The sequence below is a fragment of the Chiroxiphia lanceolata genome, chromosome 12 (genome assembly GCF_009829145.1).
Source record: "Chiroxiphia lanceolata isolate bChiLan1 chromosome 12, bChiLan1.pri, whole genome shotgun sequence".
Taxonomy (NCBI): Eukaryota; Metazoa; Chordata; class Aves; order Passeriformes; family Pipridae; genus Chiroxiphia; species Chiroxiphia lanceolata.
In genome coordinates, this window is record NC_045648.1 from 8,503,567 (window position 1) to 8,529,930 (window position 26,364).

The window sequence follows — 26,364 nt, forward strand, 5'->3', positions numbered from 1 at the left end:
GGCATTCACTGCACCAAACGGGGGCACGTCCATTTGAGGAAAGATGATACTGTTTTGAAGCAATTTTTATAACTCCTACCCTGACAATCCAGCATGGAGAGAGACAAGAGAGCAACCAGACAGCCCCGATTTCTCTCTGTCTTGGCAGCCTGCCTTGCTCCCCGAGTGCCACTTCATGCATAGCAAACGTAAATAATCCTGCTGCACCCACCACCCCCCTAACCCTTGTGCTTCAGGAGCGCTGCTATATACTATCAAACTGACAGTGATTTCATGTTATGTGGCAAAAAGGAAAACCCTGAGCGACAGCAGCAAGGCTGGGGATGTCAAATGAAAACTGTCACATTTATTTAGCTCCATGATTCTCCAGACAATATACATAAATATTGTTTTACTATCCCCACCAGCCAAATGTTAGAGCTATTTGCATCAGGCCAGGGTCCTGCAGCTCACCCAGCCTGGCCAATGAGTCTGTCATGATCAAACTCTTGACTCAGGAGAGGCTGGCAAGAACAAAGCACCAGCTCTTGTTCCAATGATACAGTACATTAAATAGTCTCCTCATCCTTTCCCACTCCAGATGCAGCCAAAAGGGCAGTTTGGAGTGAAAACAGGAAATAATGGCTCAATGATGTATTGAAAAGTGATCTGAGGCATAAGAAGTTTGTGGACACTCATTGTCCCAAGTCCTGAAAGCCTTCAAAGCTCACTTGCTTTTTCTATACCAATTAGTTCCAGCAACTCCAGTGAGCCCATAAGGACAAAGCTTGGTGCCTATCTGCAGCTGTGCTGGATGAGGGCCTGTATTTTGCATCCAAGCTCTTGCTTTTTACTTTCCCCCTCCTATTTTGAACTCTCACACAACAAAACCAAGTCCTTGTCTCTCTCTAAGCCCTTTGTTTCTGTACAGCTGTTAGTGCTGGCTCTGAAGCCTCTCCCCCATGTCCTGGCCTTTCCATATACAGTGGTTCACCTGGTATCATCCGTAGTGAAACACCTACGAGCCAAGTAGCCCTTATTGTAATGAATAAATCACAGCTCAGACAGCAAGATCAAAAGCTGATCCAAAGGGCTGCAAAGTGTTGGACTTAATATATGCACTTAAAACACCCATCAGATGCAGGATCCAGGTTTCTGCTGTGGCAAGCACTGGCTTCAGCATGGCTTTGTTGATGTCGCTGGCAGGCCATGCCATATGGCAGTGCTGAGCCTAATGTGGTAGGTGAACTCAGCCTTGAGACAAACCCAAAAACAGGTCTGCCACATGCAAAACCCGCTCCAGCTTTTTGTTTTGCTGCTCTCCATATGACAACAGAAGTTTAGAAATGAAGAAGGGATTAAAATACTGCCAGGACAGGGATTGGGGGGGAAAAAAAAAAGTCCAATTTTCTCATTATATTTATTTCCCAGAGGTCTGGAATGGTAAGACTCTGTCTCCTGTAAGGCAGCACAGCTGGGAGTACTCAGAGCTGAAAGGAGCTGTAGGACGCTCCAATGCATCCAACAGCACCCAAACTGTCACCTCACCTTGTGCTTGCACAACTTTTTGCGCACCAGTGAACCCACCTTTCATTTGGTGGAGTGAAACAGTCTGACAAGGAACAATGGAAGTCCAAGTCTGATCACCATCATTTTACTAAGCAGCCCATCTTGCAAGCTGCTACCAGCTGTCTTGCTCAGGCTGCAGCTTTCCTGTACACACTGGTGGGATGCCCAGCAGGCAAACACTGAAAGGATCTTCAGCCAGATGGACCTTGCTTAACACAGGATGGAGAAGCACCAGGGAGCACAGGCCGGAGAGACCTCAGTTGTTAAGCTTATGCTCACCCCAGAGCAAGAGGGTTTAATTAGTTACTGTATTAGCAAAATGGAAATAAAACCGAACACAAGCATTCTGATGAAAAGGTTTGTACGTGCCATACACATGGTTTTGTTCACAAAAACACAAAGTCTTAAGGTCATTCCGCTCTGCTGCTGGTCCTTGAGAATTCATGGATTTTTTAATGATGACACAGAGTAGTCTGGTGAAAATAAATGCACTGATTTATTGATTGAGGGAAGAGTTAAACATGCACAGAAAAGGTGAAATTGCACCGAGGAAGGAACACAAAATTCTGACAGTTTGATTGATCCTGACTGGAAATACTGTGTCCTATTGCTACGAGGACAGTGTGCAGAGAAAACTCACTATCTTCTTCCTGATTTCCATGATGGTCTGGAGAACCAGACAACAACCAACCTTCCACCCAAAAATTTATTCAGTCCATAAAACCTGCTCTCTGCAACTCTTAGCATGTCTTTATCACTTAACATAGCACCCAAAGTCCACACAGTATTCTGGGACATTATGAATGGCCCGTGTACAGAATTAGAGAACTTAAAGTAATTTTGAATATTATTTTACCAAAAAAAAAAAAAGAGCTGTTTCATTACAGAGGGAGAACTCATTTGCCACATTTTAGACTACATTACAATCTCGTATTCAGTTAAAGAAAGAATCATATACCAAAGTTATGGACATAAGCCTTTTTTTAATAACAGATACTCCCTTTATTTTAAGACAACTACAAGGAGGCAAATAAACAGCCAAAATTATTGTATACACCAAAATTAATTACGCTTTTTTTCCAGTCATCATTTTTTTCTCAGCTTACTCTAGGGCTTGTCTGGCAATTTCTTGTTTTGCTCATGGATGTACACAATATTTCAGTACTGAGAATTTTACCATAACAAGTATCTAATTCCAGAATGGATCAAGAACTGACATTAGTAGGCATTTAACTTTTAAACTAAAATAATAAAACTGTTAAGTATCATGAAACTTGTACCTCAACAATATTATAAGAAGAAATGGTCCCTTACGTATTAACAGTCACACATTCTTGTTTCTATAGATTCTAGAATAAGAATTCACACCAGGCATTTGCTAATTAGAAGCAAATCAATGTAATCCTCACTACTATTACCACATTTACAGTGTTTTGTTTTTTTTTTTTCAAACACAAATAGTGTATTTTATTGTTCCCAAAGTCATATATGACAATTAAAAACCCCATGATTGATAGATATGATGTCTTTGGTTGGCTGCTCTGAAGGTGGGTTGGTATCAAGACACTTTCAGCAGTCTTCATAAAGGATTTCATCTATTGGAATATCATTTTCTGTCACAGGCACTGATTCACAAATCTGTTCTCTAAAAGCCAAGGCAATCGTGTAAGGCTTTCCACTGGGATGTTTCATACATCTTTCAAGATAGGTGTCATAATATCCTTTCCCTCTTCCCAATCTGTTGCCTTTTTTGTCAAACCCAAGGCCTGGCATGAAGATAAGGTCAAGACCTCCTGTAGAAAAATGAAATAAACATTAGTGGATACCCTGTGGATTTCCTGATGGCTTGACTACAACCACATAACTTCAGACATTTGCAAAAAACGGAAGCTTTGTGTTTTGCAAAATGCTTCCCTCTCTTTGATCAGATGAAAAATACTTTGAATACTAAACCTGTAAATTTACATTTTCATCTTATCAATTTCATACTAGATCAGCTGCAAAATAATTAGGTCTTTAAAAGCTAGAAGAAAAAAACTCCTACATTTTAACAAATTTATTTTATCATTTTAACCCCACACTTCCAAATACTAATGATTATGACTCTAAATCCAGGCAGAGACTGCACTCAGGGAAATTAAATGCAGGAGGAATCAGAAAATCAAATCAATTTCAATATCAGACACAAAAGTAGAAAAGGAAAAAAGAATGAAAAGAAGACATATAGGAGAGAGAGAAGACATCTTGACACCACTGTAAGATGTCATGAACCTTCTCTCAACCTCCCAAATCCAAAGAGCCTTTAACACAATATATTCTGAAAGTGGGTATTTGCCCTCTTACATCAAGATGAAGGTTTGAAGGCTTGTCTCTTTGTGATGTCAGGTTCCTTTTCTCCCAAAGGACTTCATTCCTTGGCTTTCAGCAATTTTCACTGTTGTTCCAGCACAGCACACACACACATTCTGTTTGCCTGCCCTGAATATCCCTCCTTCTGGAGGGATGTGTGGGCTCCCCGAGAGTCTTGTGAGACTGCACTTGATTGGAACTCAAAATGAGTTAAAAAATTGGAACAAGCTCCATGAGCTGCTGATCACCTTGCTTTGTTCATAGCCTATGAATGGATCAGCACCATGCCAGGGAGCTACAATTTACACTGGGCTGCCCACTGGTTTCAGGAGCTGATTCACAGCACTGCCAAGGCCAAGGAAACCATCTGCCACGTTGAGTGACCACCAGGCATGGAGGCTGCCAGTGTGCAGATCCCCATCACTTATGCAAGGCTTGTACACTCAGTGTGAGAAGTCTTGTAAGGACACCCCCTAAACAAATGAGCTTGGCTGGCCTGGTGCTGACTGCTGAACCCAGGAATGTCCCACTTACTAGTTTCACAACGCAAAGGAAGTCTTTTACTTCTTGCTGCTGAAGCAGACAGACACTTAAGGAGAGAAGGGCAGGGAGTGGAAAGCCAGCACAGACTAAAAGACAGCTGACATAAGTCTGGAAAGAAAGCAAATACTGCGTCTCAGTCCACTGCTTCTGCCTTCTTAGAGGAACAGTACTTAGCCTTGAGCAGCTTTTCTGTGACCAGCTTCTGTTCTTTCACCTGAGGTACTTTTCTGCTTCTTACATGTCCAAACCTACTTTCCTGCTATTTTGGACTGAGCTGCTCTCACTAGATCTAGCCGAGGAATGATGCTCACCATTCAAGATGTGTGGGAGCACGTACTGGAAAAGCCAGAGCTGAGCAGTTTTTCAGTTGCCAGGGAATCCCATCTGAGATCATGTATCAACTCCAAACTCAGCCTGGAAGAGCATGTTAACAGTTCCCATAAGACCAACTCCTTTGCACATGCTTCCCAGGCTCCTGGAGATTTCCTTCCACTCTTCATTGTTCAGAGAAGAGTCAGTGACATGAACACTCATCCATCATGAGCTGATGACTTAATTAGAACATTGATATAAAATATGCAAGGCAACACAGTGTGAAATGCTTAGAGAACATCCATCTTGCAAATCCAGCATCATACAGTCAAGAAACAAGGAGGTCAGAGGAGTGAGAGGATGGAATTAGCCAAAGGTCAGACCACAGAATAACAGTGGTAGAAACAAAGAGGAGCCCGAGTGTTTCACCACGCTGCAGTCAACTTTTGACTCATGGGGCAGTAAAATGAGTGAAATGCCAAATGGCAAAGAGAAAAAGAAGCCTGAAGGCAGAAGTACGGCCTCCCTGAAAAGAGGCCATTTTCATGGTATCACCTTGTACATCATGTTGGACGTACCATGTCACATCTCCTCAGTTTGCAAGTTAAAAATTTCTCTTTGTTACTTGTCAGGCCTATGGACTAGGACCTAGAAACCAGCTGATATCTCCCCATTAGCAAGACCAGTAATAGATTCTGCAGGTCAAATCCTCCCCAAGTTACTCCTACTCCTCCTACTCCTACTCTTACTTATCCTCTCCATAATCTGCCTCACATCAGCCTTGTGTAGGTATTCAGGTGGCCCAGAAACCAGTAAGTACCAAACACTAAGGATGCACAGAACGAAACACACTCTGCCTTATGATCTGTTTTAGCTGTTTTCACTCCAGCTGCCTCTCATGACAAAAAGCAGGAAACATTTGCAGTCACTACTGGTGGCAGGAAGAATGGACACTGGGGGCAAATCTGCACAGTAAAAAAGTGCCACTTCTCCTTACATTTGTGTTCCAGACAGCAAGAAGACAAGTCACAGGAAACACTAAGGGAAGAGGGAAATTGCAAAAACAGTAAAAGGAAGAAATATATTTTCTATGGAGTTTAACTGATAGCACCAGACACCCTCCAGCGAAATTAGATGCATTAAAGCACTGTGCTTTCTTCTGGGTTCTCTGGAGAAACACAGGCTCTTCTAATGAGTTGGCTCCTCTATAATCATGGGGCTTTTATGCTGAATAACTCCAACAAGCTTGTGCAAATCTCAATATGAAAAATTATGCTGCAAATACTGTAATGGTTACCCTTATATTTTTCTCCTATTGGAGCACTGAGATACTGACTGCCTTGCTCTGACTCGCAACATGCTGTCTGACATCCATGCAACTCACACTGCACAAGATTAAGTAAAATGCCAAGCAGGACTGTTGGGACAAAAATGACACAGCTAACTCTGCAAGGAGCCCAAGGGCAAGCCCAAGCCCAAGGCCCAAGCCCAAGCAGCATTGGCCCCAAGTCCTGCATCAGGATCTAGAATGAATGGCATAGAGCTGCATGTAGTAAATGCTTCCAGGCCACAAACTTGGGGAGCAATAAAACCTCTTGTTGTGGCTGTGGCAGTGCGGGGGAAGAGCAGAGAGGTGACAGATGAGACCAAGATTGCAGACACATAAGATTGCTTATCAGCAGTGAGGGTACATCAACAGGATGGCAGATGAGGGTAAGAACATCTTGACCCTCTTGGCACAGGGTCCTCATGCTCCCAAGCTCTTCCAGCCCTGTAGGACTACTGGGTGACACTGAGGATGCCCTGCAGGCTTGCTCTGTCCTCACATCCAACTCCCCTTGCTCCCACAGACTGTTGTGTGAAATGGCATCCTTGTCCCTGAGAACACAGAGCAGATACTTGGGCATCAAACAAGGCATCAGGTTTTAGAGCCTCCTAAAACACGCTAAGGACGTCTCACATTCACCACCTACTTCTGGCCCTCTCTTTGTAATGTCCACTGTCTCCCATGTGTCTGTGGTGGTTCTTGGATCCCCAAGGGTCCTGTGACCACATGCCAGGGGCCCAGGAAAGCACATCCACAGTCAAGAGGGTTTTGCTATAGGTAATCTAGGTAATCTGTGTTTCTCCTGGAAAACTTGCATATGGTTTGGAAATTGCTAAAGGCTGAAAAACACTGTCTCAAGCAATAGTGTTTTGCTCCAGCTTCTATGTAGAGAATATCCATGCTCCTGACACACTTTAAGCTACTGGGTATACCTGTAGGGTTAGTAATTATGATGACAGCCACCTAATACTCACTGTATCTATGACATGAGCTCTAGTGGCCACAGGTCCTTCAACTGTGGAGCACCATGTGTGAAACAATATACCCTGACTTATCTGTCAATGTGGGCACACAGACCTGCTGACACGGCCACACAGGCTTCACTTATACTGCTAAATGCAGCATGGCCAGAAAACAAATTGATTTACAGCATCACAGGTGGTCAATACTTTAATTGTCAGCACGCTGTCTGGCACTGCTGGCCCAGGTGACACCCATGACTGCTCCAGGGGACAGGATTGCCACAGGCTGTAAAGACAGAAGGGTAAGGTCTGCTTCCTTCAACAGTTCTCCCACACCAACAAACCTGGCTTTACTCCTCCAGACGCAGACACTGATTTTCCTGCCACATGCCAGAATATGCAAAACAAATCCTCAAACCGATGCTACAAAAATACTGCTGTGATGCTCTGCCATAAGGTCTGGTAGTATTAAAATACTACAAACTGCAGAAAAGATTAAAACAAAATATTACTGCCCTAGGGCCACAGAGGTATCATGTGAGATCAAAAAAGAAGAGAGGTCAAGTTCTGTGTAATGTGGACAGGACTCATCCGTGCCACTTAGCCCTGTGTTATTTAGCAGTGTAGATGCTGTCATAGCTTCTGAACTTGTCATGTGGCTGTAAGGCACACTCTGCACTGACTTGCTTACATCAGTGTAGACATATCTTATGTTACATAGAAGTGAAATGATTTGCCCAAGGACTCAGGAAACATGTGGCAAAACTACACGCAAGAGGCAGGTGTGCAAACTGCACGTCCCCTGACTTAACCAGCAGACCAAAACATCAGCATCCCCTCTCGGTGTTTTAAATAGGAATACACAGTTTCATTTCCTCTAGGCATCCACAGTAAACTTCCCCAGTTTGGCAGTGCATTTCTCATTACCTTTCGTGATGATATCAGATTTGATTTGTTCCCCAGGGAAGGATTTTCTCCTTGCACCTCATTACCTTCCTTCTCCCTAATCTGATGTTCCTATTTTGAAATGCCAGCCAGCATTTTCAGAAGTGTTCTTGACAATGGTTAATTATAGAAGAGTCTGTCAAACTGCACAGATACAGGTCATGTAAAGACTGCTGGGGACTTGTTCTGCCCTCTGAAGGAGCAGCCTGCATGGCCTCTCTCTTCCCAGGTTTGAAGGGGAAGAGCCCACTGCCACCCTCTGTGTGGGGTCACTCATCTCCCCCTGCACAGCTTGACAGTCCTAATGGAAGATGAAACTGAAATACTTTGTCATCCCACCTTCTCATCCCTTGCTGCCACTTGCTTTGTGGACACAGCACAGTCCCTGGGACCCATCAAAGTGGGAGCTAGGACTCTTTTGATTCTCTCCTCAAAAGCACTGACAGAGGATGAGGCAGAGGCCGAGCTGCAGCAACTCCAGTGTGCCAGTAATGGCAATGTGCTCATAAAAACCATGCTCACAACACAGACACTGCCTGAGCTCGAGCCTACAAGAGGTCAACAGTGATCAGCTCTATGTGCCACTGTTGCTGCTCCTCACAGCAGCAAGGATGGCTTGATCCTCCCAGCCTGGTACCTCAGGGACGAAGGAGTTTTCAGTGGTTAGTTTTGTTGCACACACACCTCACTCTGCCGTGGTTGTCAGGGCCTCACCCTGCTTTGCTTGGATGTAAATAATTACACAAGATGCAGCCAGAAGAACCAGGACAAGAACAGCTTTCTGTTTAAGGGAAATGAGTGTTAATGTTGCTATGCACAGCATAAACAATGTCAGATCAGTCTGTGCACAACCTCTGTGGACCTGAAAAATATCTGAGAGCTGCTCATTTACAAAGAATGAAAGCTTACTTTGGTCCTTTTCTGATCTAGCAAAGACTACAATGGATTAAAAAAACAAACCCTTTTGCAGGAAAACTTTACTTTTCAGAATGGAAAGGGTGCAATAACCATCTGCTGTCTCTGTATTTGCTACCCTGGCACAGAGGAAAAAACTAACTCAATCACTCGATCTTGATATCCAAGTATCAGTCTTGTTGACATGCAGGGTACGAGCCAATGAATTGGAATAACTCAGAAAGTTCTAATTATTGACAGAGTCATTACTGTAACTAATTACTGTCAGCAGCAGCATAGTCAGGCCTTTGGGTAGGTGTTTGCTTTCAACACATACTCTATAGGGCACAGATCATCATCTTGTTCTGAACTTACACCGTACCTAACACTGTGGTCTGGGTTAATCATCAGATCTGGGCGAAACAACTCTATGAAAGTAAATATATCACTTATACTGCAGCAAAACAAATCCTTTCCCCTTTATGGCTTCTCCCTAGAACGCCCCAGGTGCCCCCAGCACCGCTACTGAGGTTGCTAACACTTACTATTTCCTTCCAGATAAAAAGTCTTCTGCCCTTTGGAAAAAACCTGCCCTTGGTTTCGAGCACAGCGTATCTGCTCTAACATGTCTCTTGGTATAAGGTCAAAAAGGGAAATGCCAGCTCTGTTTGCTACAGGCATAATCCAGACCATATTGAGGCACGTGGTTCCTGAAGGGCTGGGATTGCTTCTAGAGGAAACAAGTTCTCATGCCCACAAAGTCCTGGAGAAGACACATACTGCTATAACCCCAATGAAATGAGCAAGGAGAAAAAAACATTACCCTTTGCTGCAACTGATAAACATTTGGAAAAAAGTCATTCCTTCAAAACCAATGATATGCACATTCAGTAACACAGAGGACTGCAGACATAAACAGCTGCATTGGTTGCCTTTGCCCCAGCCAGTCTGCTAAAGTGCAAATGCAGTTCCTTAAAAGAAAGGAAACTCGTGTGCTTACATGATATAATAGCAGAAGCTAAGTGTGAATTCTCATCTCCTTGGAAACCCAAGTTACAACATGAAGAATCAGATCTTCAGTTGCTCTAAATCAGCATTGCCCCCTAACTCCCCTCTGCACCAACCTTGGGAACTACATGAAATATATCCTGAGTTACTGACATGAGTTTGAGAAAAAACAGTTCTTTTGTCTTATAGCTCCTTACTGTTGTCTTATAGCTCTCCTCTAGTGCTCACTCTGCAGCTTCCTTATGATCCCAAACAGTTACCTAACAGGATTAAAAGTTGTGTTTCATATTAGATTTAAAAAACCAGCTCATTTTAAACCGCAGCCAGTAGCTTTTCCTCCAGGTGTTTCCACCGCGTGAAGACCTTTAATTGTGCAGGACCACATCATTTCAGCAGCACTTGCTGTTTTCTAACTATTCACAGACATCTATTGCTTTGGAAGGAGACAGAGAAATGGTCACTTTTACCCAGTACACACTAGCCAGACCACAGGAATCAAAAATCAAAGTATCACATCCAAATCCCATAAGCTCCATCCATGGTCTCCTGCTATGGGACACACCATGAGGTCCTCCAGGCCTCAACTCCTCCAGGGAGAAATGCTGGTAAGATCAGGGGTAATTGCTTTACTTCCCATCTTATTTGTGTATGGGCATTGTGGGCACTTGGAAGGTTTTGTCTCCTTCTGTCTTTTAAAGAACATTTTGCCCACATCTATGCACACCCATAACCCACCTTTTTCACCCATACAGCTGCCAAGCACAGTATCTCCTCTGCAATCCTGGTGCCCCAGGTACTTGGTCCACTATCATGACAGAGACAGCTTCTGTTATTACTTCAATAAAGTATTTCGCAGAAAATAGAACCATCAGCAGAATCTACAAAACAAGCACTGAGCAACTCAGCGTTTATCTGTCTACTCATCCGTGTCAGTGCTTTGTGTCAGCATGAAACATTGGTCTCCATTGGTCTCCACGGTTCACACTTGCCCTGCTGAACTGGAGCATAATAAAATATTTATACTTCTCCCTGAGAAGCTACATGATAGCCATCAGTCATACAGGCTTAAAACAACGAGTGGCAGCCACTCGTCCGTTATTAAACCTGAGAAACACTCTAATAAAGCCACTGGATCAGCTCCTGTGCTACTGAGCTGTGCTCAAGCAAACAGTCTCATATTTTGAATTCATTTAAACCAAAATCTTGCAAATTCAGTGCCAATGCAACTGAAAGGTCAACTGCACTGCACAGCATCAGCTGTAGTTCGTCAGCCCTGCTCAAACAAACCTATCTTGCTCCACAGATGAATATCCTTTAATGTGTCATCAGAGAAGATACTGTATAAGGCTAAGACTTGTGTTTCTACCCAGTTTCACGATGTGGAAAGGCTGTGTGAGGCTGTAACCATCACAGTCATTTCCCCTAAGGTTTAACTTACAGTAAGATGAGTCTAGAGTCTCATTTTCAGAATTTACTAAATATCTACCTAAAAGAAAATTTTAAAAGTACTTTTCTATTTCACTATTATTCATCCAGTCTCTGTAAGCCCTGTAAATAAACCAAAATCACTCAATGCCACCTACAAAAACGTCTGGTTTTGCAAATTCAGAGTAAAGGGAAAAATAGCTTAAGACTGCTCAATTATCAGTCTGGGAAAAATGACTTATCTGCTCCTGATACTCAGATATATGAGCATGGTCTGATTGAGAAAACATGGGCAACTAAAAATGTTTAGTTGCCAAGGCTTGCACCTGGGTTCTCCTGTGATTTTAAACTACAAAAATACTCTTACACAAGATGTACCAAGGAGCAATTCCAAAGAGAGGACAAATGGCATTTGAGCTGCTTTACAGTGCATCAACATATCTTGTTAAATCAGCAAATACTGACTGCAAATCTGCTCCTTTAGAGAAACTCACAAGGCATTGATGCGAGAACTGTTTATGTGGGTATACTGCTGCAGCCTAAAATACAAGGATCTTTGTGCATCTTTGCAGGTTTTTATGTGAAATTCTTTAAGATCTTGTCAGCGATACTTCCCATAGTGTTTATCTGAGCACTCATTTAAATACTCCCACTGGATACACGTGCATGTGCACTACTTCATTTTTTCACTCTTTTGCATGCTTCTGTCTGGGCATTTTTAAGTCTAAATATGACAGACATGAATCATTCAGGGTTTTTTTCAATACTTCATGCATCACTATCAATATTTCCAACACCCTTTGACTCACTCAGCAGACAGCCCATCGTAAAACACACAGAATTGCCTGTGAAATATAAATGGGTAAGACATTAACTTCTAAGTCAGTGCATAAACCTGAATTCTGTAAGGAGTGACACCACTCGATGGGAACATCAGGCATTCTTGCAGGCAGGGTTTACTGAATATGCAGAGTCAGCTGGTTTGGAGGTGATGGCACCTTCACTGTCACCGTCAAATATGTTAACATCATAACTGAGAAATCCTGCTTCTGTCACCACAAGATTTTATCTTTTTAAGCTTGCACAGTTTAAAAAACCTGACTCTCCCTCGAATCCTTCACCTCTCTCACTCCAACTCCTGAATTTTTGGGGAAATTAGGCTGAAGCTCTTGTTATTCTGTGTGTGTGAGTACAATGCCTGGATGAGGTTTTAATTATAGGAAAACAGCCAAAATGACACCATTGCTCCACAGTAAATGTATGGATACTGACACCTGCTGGCAAAGAGCTTCCTGTCACTCCTGGACAGGAATTTACCCTCAATTACATCCCAAAAACTCACTGCCATCTCACGTGTACAACAGCCAGCGCAAGCAGGAGCTGATTTCAGTGTGATGCCAAACACGAAGACCAAGAGCTATCCTTACACCGTGAAACAGCAGCACGAGGCTCCTGCTCCGCTCTCAGACAGTCCAAGAATTTCCCAACACAGGGGGGAAATGACAGTGTATTTTGGACCTCAGCAAAGACAGCAGGGATTAACTGTGCCAGAAAGATAAATCTTTTGTAGCTGGAAAAGTGCTGACCTGATTTAATAGCCCACTAAGCTGGCAGAACACCAACCCCAGGAAAAAGAAAGAAAGAAAAAAAGTTGCAATTTTCTGCCAGATTCATGAGCTGAATCTGCTCAGCAGAGAGTACCAGAGATGGTACCAAGGCTGAGAAGATCAAGGGAGCATAGAGTTGGGCACAAGAAAAAGGCAGCAGGACTATCCCTCCTGGCACCAGCCGACTGCGAGTAGGGCTCAGCTGTCTCATCAAACCACATCTTCAATCCACATTCCCTACACAGGTGGAGCAGCAGGAAAAAGCTTCCTCTCCTGTTCTGCAGATTATGTGCACAAAGACACTGAGATGAGCTTGGTGCTGGCTCTTCCTTTCCGAAGATGAGAATAAAGGGAGACAGAAAAGTCTTTTTGGATTAATTACCGCAGCCAAAGAAACTTGCACGTTGGCATTTCCCCTGTATGAGTTGTTGTACAGACTCCTGCCACACTCCAGAAATGAATCTCACCTCTTATGTGCCTTTTAAAGACTCTTGTCTCTAGGAAACAATATGAAGAAAATGATAGTGCTACTGTTCACACTCATTGGAGCAAAATTAGCCCTCTTTGAAACAAAGCCCTCGAGAGTCACTTGCAGTGAATTCAAGGCCCTTGCTCACGTGGCTTTCACTTCTCTTCAAACTTTAACTGATTACAGTAGAATTAACCTTTTTAGTTGTTTTGCTGAGTTTTCTGCAAGAAGGCAAATATGGATGACACTTAAGATGACTCAAAGGAAAAGCACTCTTTTAAAGCCTTAATAAACTTCATGAAAGCAAACAGCCATAGGGCTCCAGAGCTCTCAGCCCTCCAAGTTCACTGCAGGATACCCTGGCATGGGTGGCATTAAAATTAAACCACACAGTGTTAACAGTTTAGTCTATACGAAGGAAATTCAGGACATAAGGACACCAAAAAGCATTACAAAGTGATGTCACATAAATATGTGAATTTTTGCATTTCAGAGCATTTTTTCAAAAGCCTATCAAAAAAAAGAGTCTCTTTGTCATCATGTTGTACCTGTTTCTGGACAGAAGCACTGAGAGAAACTCAGCTAAAAGTGTCTGCCTTCACCTAGTAAATTGAATGTTGATTATTAAGCTGCTTCAGAGAGTTTTGGAAGCTGATGCAGACTAGGGGAAGGGCTGAGACAAGCTCCAGGAGAGAGTAATCCCAGCACTGGGATGGACTCCCACATCTTTCAACTGTAGGCTGGGATGCAGAAAAACCCTGAGGGAAACTTGCTATCACCTGAAATGTTTTATTTCAAAGTGAGCACTCTCGTAGCTCTACCTGCTAAGGAACAAGCTAGATAGAATAATAGAAAACTATTTAATGGATCTTTAATACTGGAACAGGCATTTTTGTAATGATGCATCATTGTGGGATATCTGTGTGGAAACCAGCAAGAGATATGCTCAGTGATCTGATGTAAAAGGCAGTGTTATGGTATATATAGGAATAATTAACATCTCCAGTGCCACTACATGTATTTCACAGTGTTTCTTCACTTGGGCTTAAAATTTTCTCTCAGGCATCTTTTTTTCCAAAATAACATCAGAGAGATTGTAAAGGTTGAAAGACCAGTGGCTGGAACTCTTATAGATCTAGAAAAACTTCTATATGAGAATAAGAAAACAGACAAAGTTTGATAGGCAAAAAATATAATAGATATACTACAGGTGTAACTAAACAATGAATAATAAAAAGAAAATAAATCAAATATCCTTATTTAGTTTTCATCATGGAAGAATGAAGTATCACTTGAACTGAAAGCAATAAATTTAAAATGAATACAAGGAACATAATATTTCACACATCGCAGGAACATAATGTAATATTAACATAATAAGGAACATAATATTTCACATTACAACTAACTAACCAGCACAACTCACAGCTGTCAGAAGGCAGCAGAGCCAAGGGCTTAATACAAATAAAATTAGATGCTTAGAGGAACGCTCCAAATGCCTGCTGGAAAGAGAAACCAGAACCTGTTTTTAAGGGGATAAGCTGGAGACTGCACCTGCAGAGGTAGGAAGAAATTTCAGTCATTGCTACACAGCTACAAGTTGTAAGATTTCCTGACTCCTGTAAAACACAGGATGCTGTACTGAATGTCCAGTGCTCTGATCTTGCACTGTGAGGGGAAACATCCTCTCTCCACAAGAAGATTCATCACCAGAATGTTAATGCTTCACTTGCACTGAATTTGTTCTCCTTATGCATATCAAAATACTATGGCTCATTGTCTCCAAACAGAAGTTCATTCCAAACTTTAAATCATTTCATTAAAAAATAAATTACATTAGGAGCTAAGCCTTGATTTTCAATTTTGTTTCGTGCCATGCTCTCAGGTTTTTCTTTTTTTACGACCAGTGTAAAAAGATTTTAAATTATAATCTATCCCTTGACATATTTCGTACTGTAAGTTTTAATCAAGTCTCCCAGAGGAAAAGAAAATCTAATAGTACCTTCAATCACTTTACAATCTTGTTTGGGGTATTTTTTAGGGTTTTTTTTTTCCTATGCAGTTATATTTAACATCTCTGCATTTCACATACCCACTTATTCCAGATACATTCCAATCTGCATAGAGCTCATTTAAATATTCAGTTACCTCTGAGCATTATTTACTCAACATATTTTTTCAGAATGATTAGCATCATTTTGTATGGTCCCATTATGTCTTCATGGACAGCTACACAATGTTTAATGCAGCTGAAGAAGTGTATTAGACCCTCCCTGTGCTTCAAGCCACAGCATTTTCTCCTCACAATGTTTTTTTTTCTAAACTTTAATGTGCCTCATATTTCAAAGCCCTCTCACTTCTGGTACATTTTTTGAGGCAGGAGGGGGCAACCCATTATCTTTTTTTCACATCACATTTTATTCTGCAGTTCTAAGTTAAACCTATTGCTCTTAAGACTGTATTGCCACCACTTCAGTCACACTTCTGAAGAACTGTGCTAAAATTTGGAATAACTAAGAATACTAATGGCATCACAAGGCCATCAGTCCTTGCAGCAAATGTAGACTCTTTGAATGTATGAATAAATAGCAGGAGTTTAAAGATAGGTGAAAAAGAGTTTCTTCAGACAAAAATGTTTCTGCAGGGCAAATCCCAACAGCAAAGTTTCAGATAGGCTTAATGATCACTCAGGAATAGTTTCAAAGTACTTGAGGTTGTTTAGAACTGTAACCTAGAGGTACCCAGCATTTTCCTTGCAAGAAGATCACATTTCCCATCATAAACCGTCCCTGTAAACCAAGTACAACCACGCAGGTAAGCTGTCCCTGTCTGTTTCTGCTACCAGCATGTTGCTGTAATTTATGCTACAGCAAGCCTCAAAGTGTTCTGGAAGTTAAAAGGGCAGAAAGATAAAACTACTCTAACCTTAAAAGCCAACATTCAAAAGGTTATGTGAAATGAAGCTGCAAGAAGTTGCTGCTAGACATATGTTAACATCTCCTCACTTTGTTTCAAATTCGGAGCTTTCCTTATTATTAATAATAAATATACTCTCAGAGCACAGATTATCTAGTTAATATTTCACTAATTATCTTCAAGGTAGAACACAAATACCATGATCAATAGGCTACCAAAGCTTCCAGTGCTGAAAATGCCAGAAGTCTCGAAACTAATTACAAAATACAACTTAAGTTAATATATTCCTTCCTGGGAGCAAAAATACATTATGCTGTTGTAGAGTAGTAGCAGATTATTCAGCATTCCCCATTACATATAAGATGCTATATTGTCAAGTGCTGACATTTTCCATCTTAGGTATTTATGCCAAAATGAGGTGTGGGCAGGGGGGTTATGTTTGTTTTATTTCTGCCAAAATGGTTCACTGGTTTCCAAGAATAAAGCCAGCAAAAAACAATGATGGGGAAAGCTCTGTTGCTCCATGCCCTGTGGCAAGAACTTGGTACCCTCTGTGATGATGATGTGGCTTTAGCCCCGTGCAAATCCATTTGAGCCGGGCTGATGCAGTGTTGTAAATGTTTGAAAACCTGCCATTTGCATGGGCTTAGGAGAGATGTGTCAGGGTGAGTTCTGGGGCCATCTTCTCTGTACCACTGCTGGAGTCACAGTTGCCAGGGTGGCCCCACAGCTCTCTCTGGGAGCCAGTGCCACAGGGGATGTTCTCTCCATCCTGGCTACTCCTTCCCTCCCCACACACCTGGCACTGATCTGGCCACATGGTAAACCAGATCCACTCATCCGGGTTACAAAATTCCCAACAAAAACAGAGCAGGGGAAAGGAGGAAAACACCCTGCATCAGAGCAGGAACACGATGCAGCTTACCACAGAGAGGCAGGAATAGCCTGAAAACAGAAGGAGGGAAAATTCCCTAAGTCAGAATTGGAACAAAGGCAGAGCACCTGGAGCTGCAGGCTCAGCTCCTCCTGCCAGCCCTGCTCCAGCTGCCAGGACTCCAAAGGACTTTCATTTCAGTGGCTTCTCCTAGTTCTGCTGACTGGGGCAAGACTGGGAACCGAAACATGGAAGGAAATGATGACTGAAGTTTCACTGAGACTTTTTTTGGCACAACACCTATTTACACAACCCTTCATCATCAGCTTCCTACCAGCCCTTTAGTTGCATCAGTCCAACTCTGTGTGGTGGCCCCGTCAGAGAGAAAAAAAAACTTCTACTGGTGCTGGGTTACTTCTAAACAAGATTAGTTTCCCAGTATAGCTCCCACCATGGCTGCAGAGCCATCGGTGCTGGCACAGGAGATGAGGGGTAGGGAGCAAGAGGAGGAGAAAGGGCAACAGCTTATTTAATCATGTACTGCCCAAAAGAAACAATCACCAAACTGTGTCTTTTGTACTGTTTAGTACAAAAAGTACCATTAAACAGAGAAATTTTTTTAAGCCAATGAAAAAAGAAAGAAGCCAGTACAGTGGGGAAGGAAATGAGTAAACTGGGATGCGGAATCTTGTATGTCTGGAAGCAGACAAGTGAAAGAAAATAAAGCACATGATCTCCTCCCTTTTGGCAGGGACAAGCTATTTACATTGGCCCCACTGCCCCTGAAATCAGAGGCTGGGAGTGAGAGCAGGAGGAAGTGGGGAATATGGTGAGAAAGGCCAGAGAAGGAGAAGGAGATTCAGAGAGGCCGAGCAAAGAGCAAAGAGATGGAAAGGGACATTATGGTGGCTGAGAAATTATAGCTTGGAAAAGGAGGGCTAGCCCATGGTGGAGACAAGTCTGCCAGCAGCTCCTCTGCACAACTCAGCCTGGAACTGGGATCCCAAGCCTCTGCTGCTTCTCCATCAGCAAATACCACTTAATATCTTTAAGTCACTGAACACTGTAGTGATGAAGAGCCCATACAGAAATGTAGATCTCCATCTGCAACCCAAGGTTTGAATAACACACAGTAAAGAGGCATATAATGCAGCTTATAACCTGAGAGAAAAAAAATAATTGAGCAGATACTCATTAGCAGCATTCATTAATAGCCAGTAGCGTTCATTGCCCAGAGCATTGTATCTGGGTTCATCTATGAATGAGTCCAGATCCGATGGACAAGGCCAGTGTAAAATGTACTTGGAGAGCAGGGCAGACTTGACAAGAGATTAAGCAACTGAATTAAGTTTGTACACATAATCCCATTTCTTGCATTTCTTAGAAAAGCACGTCCCAATCCATTAGAGTAAGCAGATTCAGAGCCATAGATTCAAAAAACACTTCATTTTTTGGCCAAGAAAAATATCTAGGCCAAACCCCCTCTCTCCATAACCCAGGTGAATGTTTGAAAAGTTGTCTATCATTTATTGTACAGCTCCAACTACTAGTCAGTAGTTCATTTAGTTACAAATGTTTAAGCACAATATTTGCTCAGGTTCAAGCCTTCCAGTCAAAAGTTGGCTACCTGCCTCCCTTCAAAAAAGCCATCTCCAAGAATTTTACCAGACGGAGATACTCAACCCAATCTTTTCTTATTTTTTGTGTCCCAATAAGAATAATCTCTTTTTCAGAGGAGTTATCTTAGCTTTTCACCCATAGTTCTCAGAGCAGGTTTAAGTAATAATAAATAACATTACAAATGAGGAAGCCCATGTCCAGCTCGATGAATCACACCGCCTCCCTAAACCACACTGAAACTGGAGCTGCTGGGGAAGTGTTCTTGAAATTTCTGTAGGAGTAGTGATAAAAAGCAAACAGGGAGCATGGTTTTATCTGATCTACTCCTTCCAAAGTTGTGCAAGGTATCTACACTTCTGTAAACAAGTACTGCAACCTGCCTGAACTTTCATCAGCAGTATTACCTTGGGCAAAACCCGATACCAGTGCACATTCCTACTCCTGATGGGCAAGGATACAAATGGGAATTGGTACCTATGAAGAAAATGTACTTCTGGCATATCCCTGAAGTTGTTTAAGTCTTTCAGCAGGTATACCTGGAAATTAACCAAGTCATGCACCTACACACAGCCCTATTCCAAAAATATCTGAACTTCTTTCACCTCTGTTCTTTCTGTTATGGTGTCCGTTTAGCCTAAAGAAAGCAACTTTTCATATGCCAATTAGTCACCCACAAATAGTAGAGAAGATCACAGACTTTGTGCTACAAAACTGCAGTGATCTCTGTTTATGCCAACCTGTACTGCCAAGATGAAAATAGGTAAACCCTGGTCCAACAGAAAAAGGATCATCTCCAAAAGGAGCGGTTCGTGTCTATTCAACACTGCCTGTGAGTGCCACAAAAGACCAGGAAACTCCATGCAAAAATTATATCTAGTCTTATATGTGAGTTATTCTCCACAGTAACCACGCCTGAAGTTTTAAGGACAGTGTGAATTTAAGCTTTTTGCCATGCAAAATGAATACACTCAGAAATGACATGACTTATTTATGTACCTGCAGGGTATTTCTTGGAAATTACATAGCAACTTATGCCAGCAATGGGAACATTACTAATGTAACACCATGTTATCTCCTTATAACACTGTAAATGCCTCAGATCACCACCGTATTTGATATCATCACTGAGATAAATGTGTCATCCATGCATAATTCCAACAATAGAGGATGGATGTAGCAGCAAGGCAATTTGCATTCCTGCAAATGTAACAAAGTTCAAAAAGATAACTGACACAAAAAGAAACCCACACCAGCAAAAGGAATTTAAAGACATATTAAGACGAAGCATGTGTTTCTGTGTGGACAAATTAGGAGTGTGTGTCTGAATATGCAACCGTGTAAAAACTAAAACTTTTTCTCTCTAATCTACAAACACTCTCCAAGGACTGACTTCCAATCCAAATGGCGTTATTCCAAGATTATTGTACAAACAGTACAAACAGACTAAAATTGTTTTAGGCAGAACAAGTCTGACATGGATGTACACCAGTTTTTACAACTGGTCTCTTGGCATCTCTCTGTAGACTGCAGTAGCTCTTTTGGCATTGCTCTCTGCCCATAACCATACTCTGGTGCAGAGAAGGAAGCAGCAGGTCCAGAACTAGCCAGGTACCCAAACGTGTTCCTGCTTTCCCCCACCTTCACTGCCTGGCATCCAGGTACATCTCAATGCACTCTACACCCACAAGTCCTCACTCATATCATATCTAAAACTGTGTGTTTACTCTGTGATCTCTGCAACAGACTTGTTGGATTTCATTAACAGCAGCTCATCAGTAGTACAAAAGCTTGTCCTGAGTGCCTGAACTAAGCTCAGTTACCTTCAAAAGCCCTTAAATCCCACCAATATACACAATTTACTGACAAAACTCAGGAAAACAAATAGCTGTGCTAAATACGAAATGTAAAGAAGATGTATGAAGCACTGTATGAAGCAGTGAAATCCCTTGCTAGCTAAAATGTAGACACAAAAAGGATTCTGAATTAGGAAAGAGGTAATGATTGAAAATAAAAATGAAACAAACACAGTGAAGTGTTCTGGGAAAGTACATTGGCATCCCAAAGCAAATACAAGCCCAAGTTCAATCAAACAGAGTCACAGAAATGTTATGTTCCTTTATCAAGTATTATAAGCTGGTAAGTCTGTGAGGGGTGGAAGCTGCCTGCACGGAGAATTTCCACCTAAAGAAGATTTTCCCAGACTCAGGTTTCAAGCACAAGTTCAACATGAGTTTTCCATTAGTAAGATTAAACGTTTCTGTAGATGTTTCAGGAAGATATTAAAGTGTTTACAAAAAGAATGAAAATCATGAATGCAAACACAGAAAAAGTAAGTTTGTTTACAGATTTGTAGGAGTTGGGGAATTTTACATTAAGAAAGAGAGGTTATTTGGGGATTAAAACACGCATAACACAAGTTTGATCTAAATGAACTTGTAACTTTTCAACCCTATGAAGAATCCAGTATCTGAGACAGCATTATAAGATCAAAATAAAAATGTGAGAGAATAATGATGGAAAAGACTTTGCAATATTTATCCATGCCTACAAGAAACTCCTTTTATTTTAAGTCTAAGGTCTCAGCCCAGAGAGCTGTTCTGCATGGGCAGGCTTCATATCAACACTGTGATTCATCCATGCAATACTATTGGCAGGATCAAAGATTTCAGAAAATTCTTATGTCAGTCTTCAGGCATCACCTGAAAAGTCCCCAGACTTTCAGGCAGCACAAACTAAAGTTCTCAGAGTGAATCCTAAATCTGTGAACCCCATGACTTTCAGTGGCAGCCCCCAGCAAGCCCCTGTCTCCTTTATGAGCCTCCATGTTATGCTTGCTGAGACTGTGCTGAGGATGTCCATGAATCAGAGCACGATGATTTATCTGGAGGGCTGAGTCTTCTTTCAGCTGGATTAGTGCAGTCTTGCCCCTGCCCTGCTGGCATGTCACAGGGGTGGCACAGGGTAGAGAAAAATGGGCAAGAGAAAGGAGCATCTCTCTACAACGTATAAAATCAAAGTGTAACATTTCACTCTTGCTATCAGAGTATTTCCTACTGGCCTCCAGGCTCCTGCTCCTGCTCAAAACCCCCATAATGCAGGAAGAAAATACTCACCTCCAGCAAGAGCTTCCTCTCTTGTACTGTCATCATCACCGGGCTGAAGAATATTCCAGGATGTCAAAGCAAGTGAAGAAATGTCTTCAGCTGATGATAACTTCAGCATGTCCATGTGATTGCTCTGAGGCTTGTAACGGGGGATGAAACACTCTTTGCCTTGCTTAAAAATGTCCTTAATTATTTCTTCTGTCTGGACTTCATCCGGCATGCTCAGGAAGATTGCAATTCTTTTGGATTCTTGGTACTTGGGATGGCCAATCACCTACATGGGAAATTGATGCAATCAGTTTATAAAAAGTTTTTGAAAAGATCAATTTACTTAAATTTAACACAAAACTGGAGCAAAATATCAATTGAAAAGAGTAGAGATACAAAATCTGATGCATCATAAACAGAATAAACTGGCTTTATTTCCTACTCCAACATTTCTACCACTAACAAAATCAAAATAGGTAGATTTTTGCAGCTAGTGAACAAAACACTGTAACATAGGTTTGGGCCAGCAAAAAACAATTTTGGAGACAACCTCCTGATGCCCTAAATATCTGTGCCATACAGTACAGACATCCTCAAATGCCCAACATCACTGGAGAAAGATACAGCGGGTCAGAACTGCCAGCTTACGCAAGAAGAGAGGTTTTAACATTCCTTTTCTTCCATCCTTTTTACATGCCCATCTCTCATCCAGGCCTAAGTAGAATAAGAAGCACATCAATGATAATAACTCAAAAGAAAATTAGCATCAGAGCAGATGACTGCAGAGCACAAAGTCTTCCAAGACCTGGCTCCTCTTTCTTTTGTTAACCTGAATGTCTTCCCTCCAGCAAGTTTAGATATATGACTTTAAACATCACCTGCTTCTAATGGGTGATCTTATTACTGCACATTTTTCAGAGCTTGAAGGAAAGATGGCCTTGCCATTTTTTGCTTTTCATGAGATTGTGCTGGGCTTATAAAAGACTGAATAGAGGAGGGAAAATAAAAAACGCTTATATGGTGAAAAAGTGTTAGCAGACTCGTACGTCACTGTGTCTCTGCCCATTCCAGACTGAATTCCACATTAAAATTTGAAAAGAAGCTTTTAAAAGCTTGTCTTCTTGTTCTTTAGTACCTTATATATTTTGTTACTTACATCTGGACAAAACAAATACAAATGTGTCCTTTCTCATTGAAATGTGATTCATACTTATTCTACACACTTACAAAAATCTGTCAAAAACATCAGACAATTCAGAAACTCTCTAGCATCTACAGAACAGAGAGCAGCAAATCCTGTGCTCTGTGTTTGGATGACGCCAGGGTAACTTGATCTGAGCTTTAGCCTTTGCCCTGGCCTTGTTTTGAGATATAAATGCCCATATCAGAGTCAAGACATGATTCTCACTACTTTTTTTTTCTTTCTTTCTTTCCAACAGAGCACTTAAAAGCCCAGGTGAATCAGTCAGGAGATAAATATAATTTTTCAAGGGGAAAAAAAAAAAGAAACACTTCAGACCAAATTACAGTGATGTGTAATTTCTATGTTCCTTGGCCATAGAAACATCTTAACAATTCAAACCCATATTTTACTTCTTTTTGTATCTGCCCAGCCCAACACATGGATTTTTCCAACCAAGAGATTAAGCTCTTAAAGAACAGAATTTCCATGGCAGCTTTTGTTTGAAAAACTGGACTATTTAGTGAAACTTCAGACTCCAGCAAATGGCTGTGATTCACACTGTTGAGGGCCTCCAGAGCTAAAACTTCTCATGGGTTTGGTGAAGAGAGAAACTGAGACCCCGAACTCTCTTTCAGAGGGGGGCTGTGTGCTGTGGGCACAACACAGGTCCCATCTGCTCTGACATATCCAGTAACACATTGATTAGGCTGTGTATAGGAAAAAAAATGAGGTTGAAGATGTAAACCCACATGTGAGCAGGAAGACAGAATTTCAGATGTTCTGAGAACTGTGCATATGCTCCTACTATGACTCGGAGCAGTTTCTGAGAAGAGTGAAAAAATTTCCACACTTCACAAGTAGTACTGCCCTTTGTTCACTAGCTGATGGAAATTTTTGAAGAATCAGAGTATGCAAACAGCACGACCTTAATCATGAACATAAACATTAAAAAAGAATCATAATCCAGGAGCTAATTAAATACTGGTGACTTGGTCTGCCTGCGAAGCTATTTCATTTGGAATATAAGGACTATTTTGAAATGAGATTTTACTACTAAAAATATTACTCAGGTGTTATAAAATAACCTGCTCACTTTTATTAGCTGCAAGCACTGATATACATCACAAAGCTACATTTTTGGCCTTAGATCATTCCAGATATTTTCTCAGCCTTCTCAAAAACTTCTCCATGCCTGATCTATTACCCCCTGTAAGGAAGCTGACTCTACTGTCTGCCCCTTGCACAATGCCACTGTCTCGTGCAAGCTCAGGATTTTCAATTTGTGTCAGATTATTAAAATGGCAGGATAACATCAATTTATGTCCTATTTCCTGACGGCTTCTTTTAAGCAAAACAAAAGCTGTATCTTCCAGTGTCCTCTCACTAACAGAAATGACTGCTCTGTTGCTGTATTTATCAGCTGCAGTTAGACAAAGGCTGAGGGCTCCTAAAAATTCAGTACTACATGGGCTAGGTGCTTACAGTGTTGGCTGAAGACTCTGCATTTCTCAAGAGGATGCATGCCAGTATTTGCTAAAATTTGAGAGATTTAAGTCTAGGATGCATGACTACTAAAATGCATTATCATGACCGTAGGACGTGTCATATATACATATTTATAAAAAGTATTCTCTATGAAAAAAAAAGGTTATGTGAGTTCCAGTTAAACTTCCTACAACCTAAAGTTTCTGTGCTGACACATCCCACTCATGAAGTGGCTACACATTAGTAGTAAATGAAGTCTATAAAATGATTTGAGATCCTCTGGCAGGAAAATAACCATATAAATGTAGATCATCCAGAAGTACCCGCTGGAGCTGCAAAAAAAATGCTCTATTACATGCAGTGACTGCAAAATAAAATTTTATCGTGTTTATTAAAATGATAAAATACATCTCTATAAAAACTCTGTAATCCAAACACAAACAGGACATTTCAAAAGTACATACCCACATCACGCTGTGGTAGGATACCAGTTAGGCAAACCCAGCTTGGTATCTTTTAAAGTGTAAAAATTATATTAGAAATAAAATCGCATGGAAGAAACACTGCTGTAAGATATAGAAGGGAGATGACAGCGCATAAAACAAGAGGCCAAATCAGGCAGTCGCTGAGTTTTTTTGTATGTACGGCCAGAGCCGGCCATGCAGCCACGTGAAGTGATAGGAAACGTCTGAGATAAAAACCTACCACCACCCCCGAGGTACCCCACTTGGGGTGCGTGGCAGGCTGCCCCCAGCGTCCCCAACACCCACGGGTCATGTGTCCCCACCACCCCGTGGGTGAAGTGTCCCGCCCACCCCGTGGGTGATGTGTCCCCACCACCTCACACGTGATGTGCTCCACAATCCCGTGGGTGAAGTGTCCCCAGCACTCCACGCCTTATGTGTCCCCACATCCTCCCGAGCCTGCTGCTCCCGGCAGTCCCTGACACAGCGGCGCCACCAGCCCCGGTCCCCGGCAGTGCCGAGGAGGGACGAGGGGCAGGCTCCGAGGCGGAGCCCACCCCCCGCTCGGCGGCAGGGCCCGAGGAGCCGCCGGCGCCCTGAGTCACGGTTTCGGTCTGCAGGCGGGGCCTGGAAAGTCCCGGCCGCGTTCCCCGCGCCGTGCCGGGCGCTGCTCTCGGGGCCGCGTCCGCACCCACCTTGAGCCCGAGCAGGCGGGACTGGCGCTGCTTCTCGGCGGGGCCGAGCGCCCGCAGGCGCTGCCGCAGCTCCCCCCGCAGCGCCCGCTTGGCCGCCCGCAGCGCCGCCGCCATCGCGTCCCCCGCCGGCTCCTCCATGCGCCGAGTGCACCGGGCGCGCCCCGCGGCCCGGGCAGGGCAACGGCCCCGCGGCCCCGGCCCCGCCGTGCTGGAGGGCCCTGCCAACAGCAGCCTTTTTTTCTTACTTTTTTTTTTTTTTTTTTTTTTTTTTTTTTTTTTTTTTTTTTTTTTTTAAGCTTGGCGCGGATCGCGAAGGATTTCCCCTTCACTGATTTTGTTGCAGGAAGGGGAATTACGTTTCGGCGGGATATTTTACCACCGTCTGCCAGGCAGTTTCATATCCCTGCGGCATCTGCCGGCGGGCTCCGAGGGAGGGGTGCGGAGGAGGGAGAGCCCTGTGCCCCCAGGGGAGGTGTGCCAGCCGTGCAGCTGTGTCCAAAGGGAAGCACTGTAGGCCAGCGTTTGGCACATGGAGTGTTCCAACCCACCTTTAACCGCCCAGGGTGGCGGAGTCACCGTCCCTGGAAGTGTTCAAGAAGCAACATATGTCTAGTTGACAGTGTCTAATATCTAGTGTCTATGATCT

General features: G+C 42.5%; 1 protein-coding gene across 2 annotated transcripts; it reads right to left on the bottom strand.

Annotated features, from left to right (window-relative positions):
* Positions 1-2,025: 2,025 nt before the first annotated feature.
* MTHFS (methenyltetrahydrofolate synthetase) lies at positions 2,026-25,836 on the bottom strand. 2 transcript variants are annotated; one of them, XM_032700560.1, is made up of 3 exons: positions 25,719-25,836; positions 21,913-22,177; positions 2,026-3,341 (listed from the first exon to the last, which is right to left on the bottom strand). In XM_032700560.1, the coding sequence occupies exons 1-3, from the start codon at positions 25,830-25,832 to the stop codon at positions 3,118-3,120; spliced, it is 603 nt and encodes a 200-aa protein (XP_032556451.1). In that variant the 5' UTR covers positions 25,833-25,836; the 3' UTR covers positions 2,026-3,117. The 2 variants fall into 2 exon arrangements, with proteins under 2 accessions (XP_032556451.1, XP_032556453.1); XM_032700562.1 differs by lacking the exon at positions 25,719-25,836 and adding an exon at positions 25,024-25,052.
* Positions 25,837-26,364: the final 528 nt, after the last annotated feature.

Coding starts and splice junctions, on each gene's coding strand:
- MTHFS (XM_032700560.1), bottom strand. CDS start 25,832: ATGGCGGCGGCGCTGCGGGCGGCCAAGCGGGCGCTGCGGGGGGAGCTG. Junction 22,178..25,718: donor CCCGCCTGCTCGGGCTCAAG/GTGGGTGCGGAC, acceptor TTTCCCATGTAG/GTGATTGGCCATCCCAAGTA. Junction 3,342..21,912: donor AGAGGAAGCTCTTGCTGGAG/GTGAGTATTTTC, acceptor ATTTTTCTACAG/GAGGTCTTGACCTTATCTTC.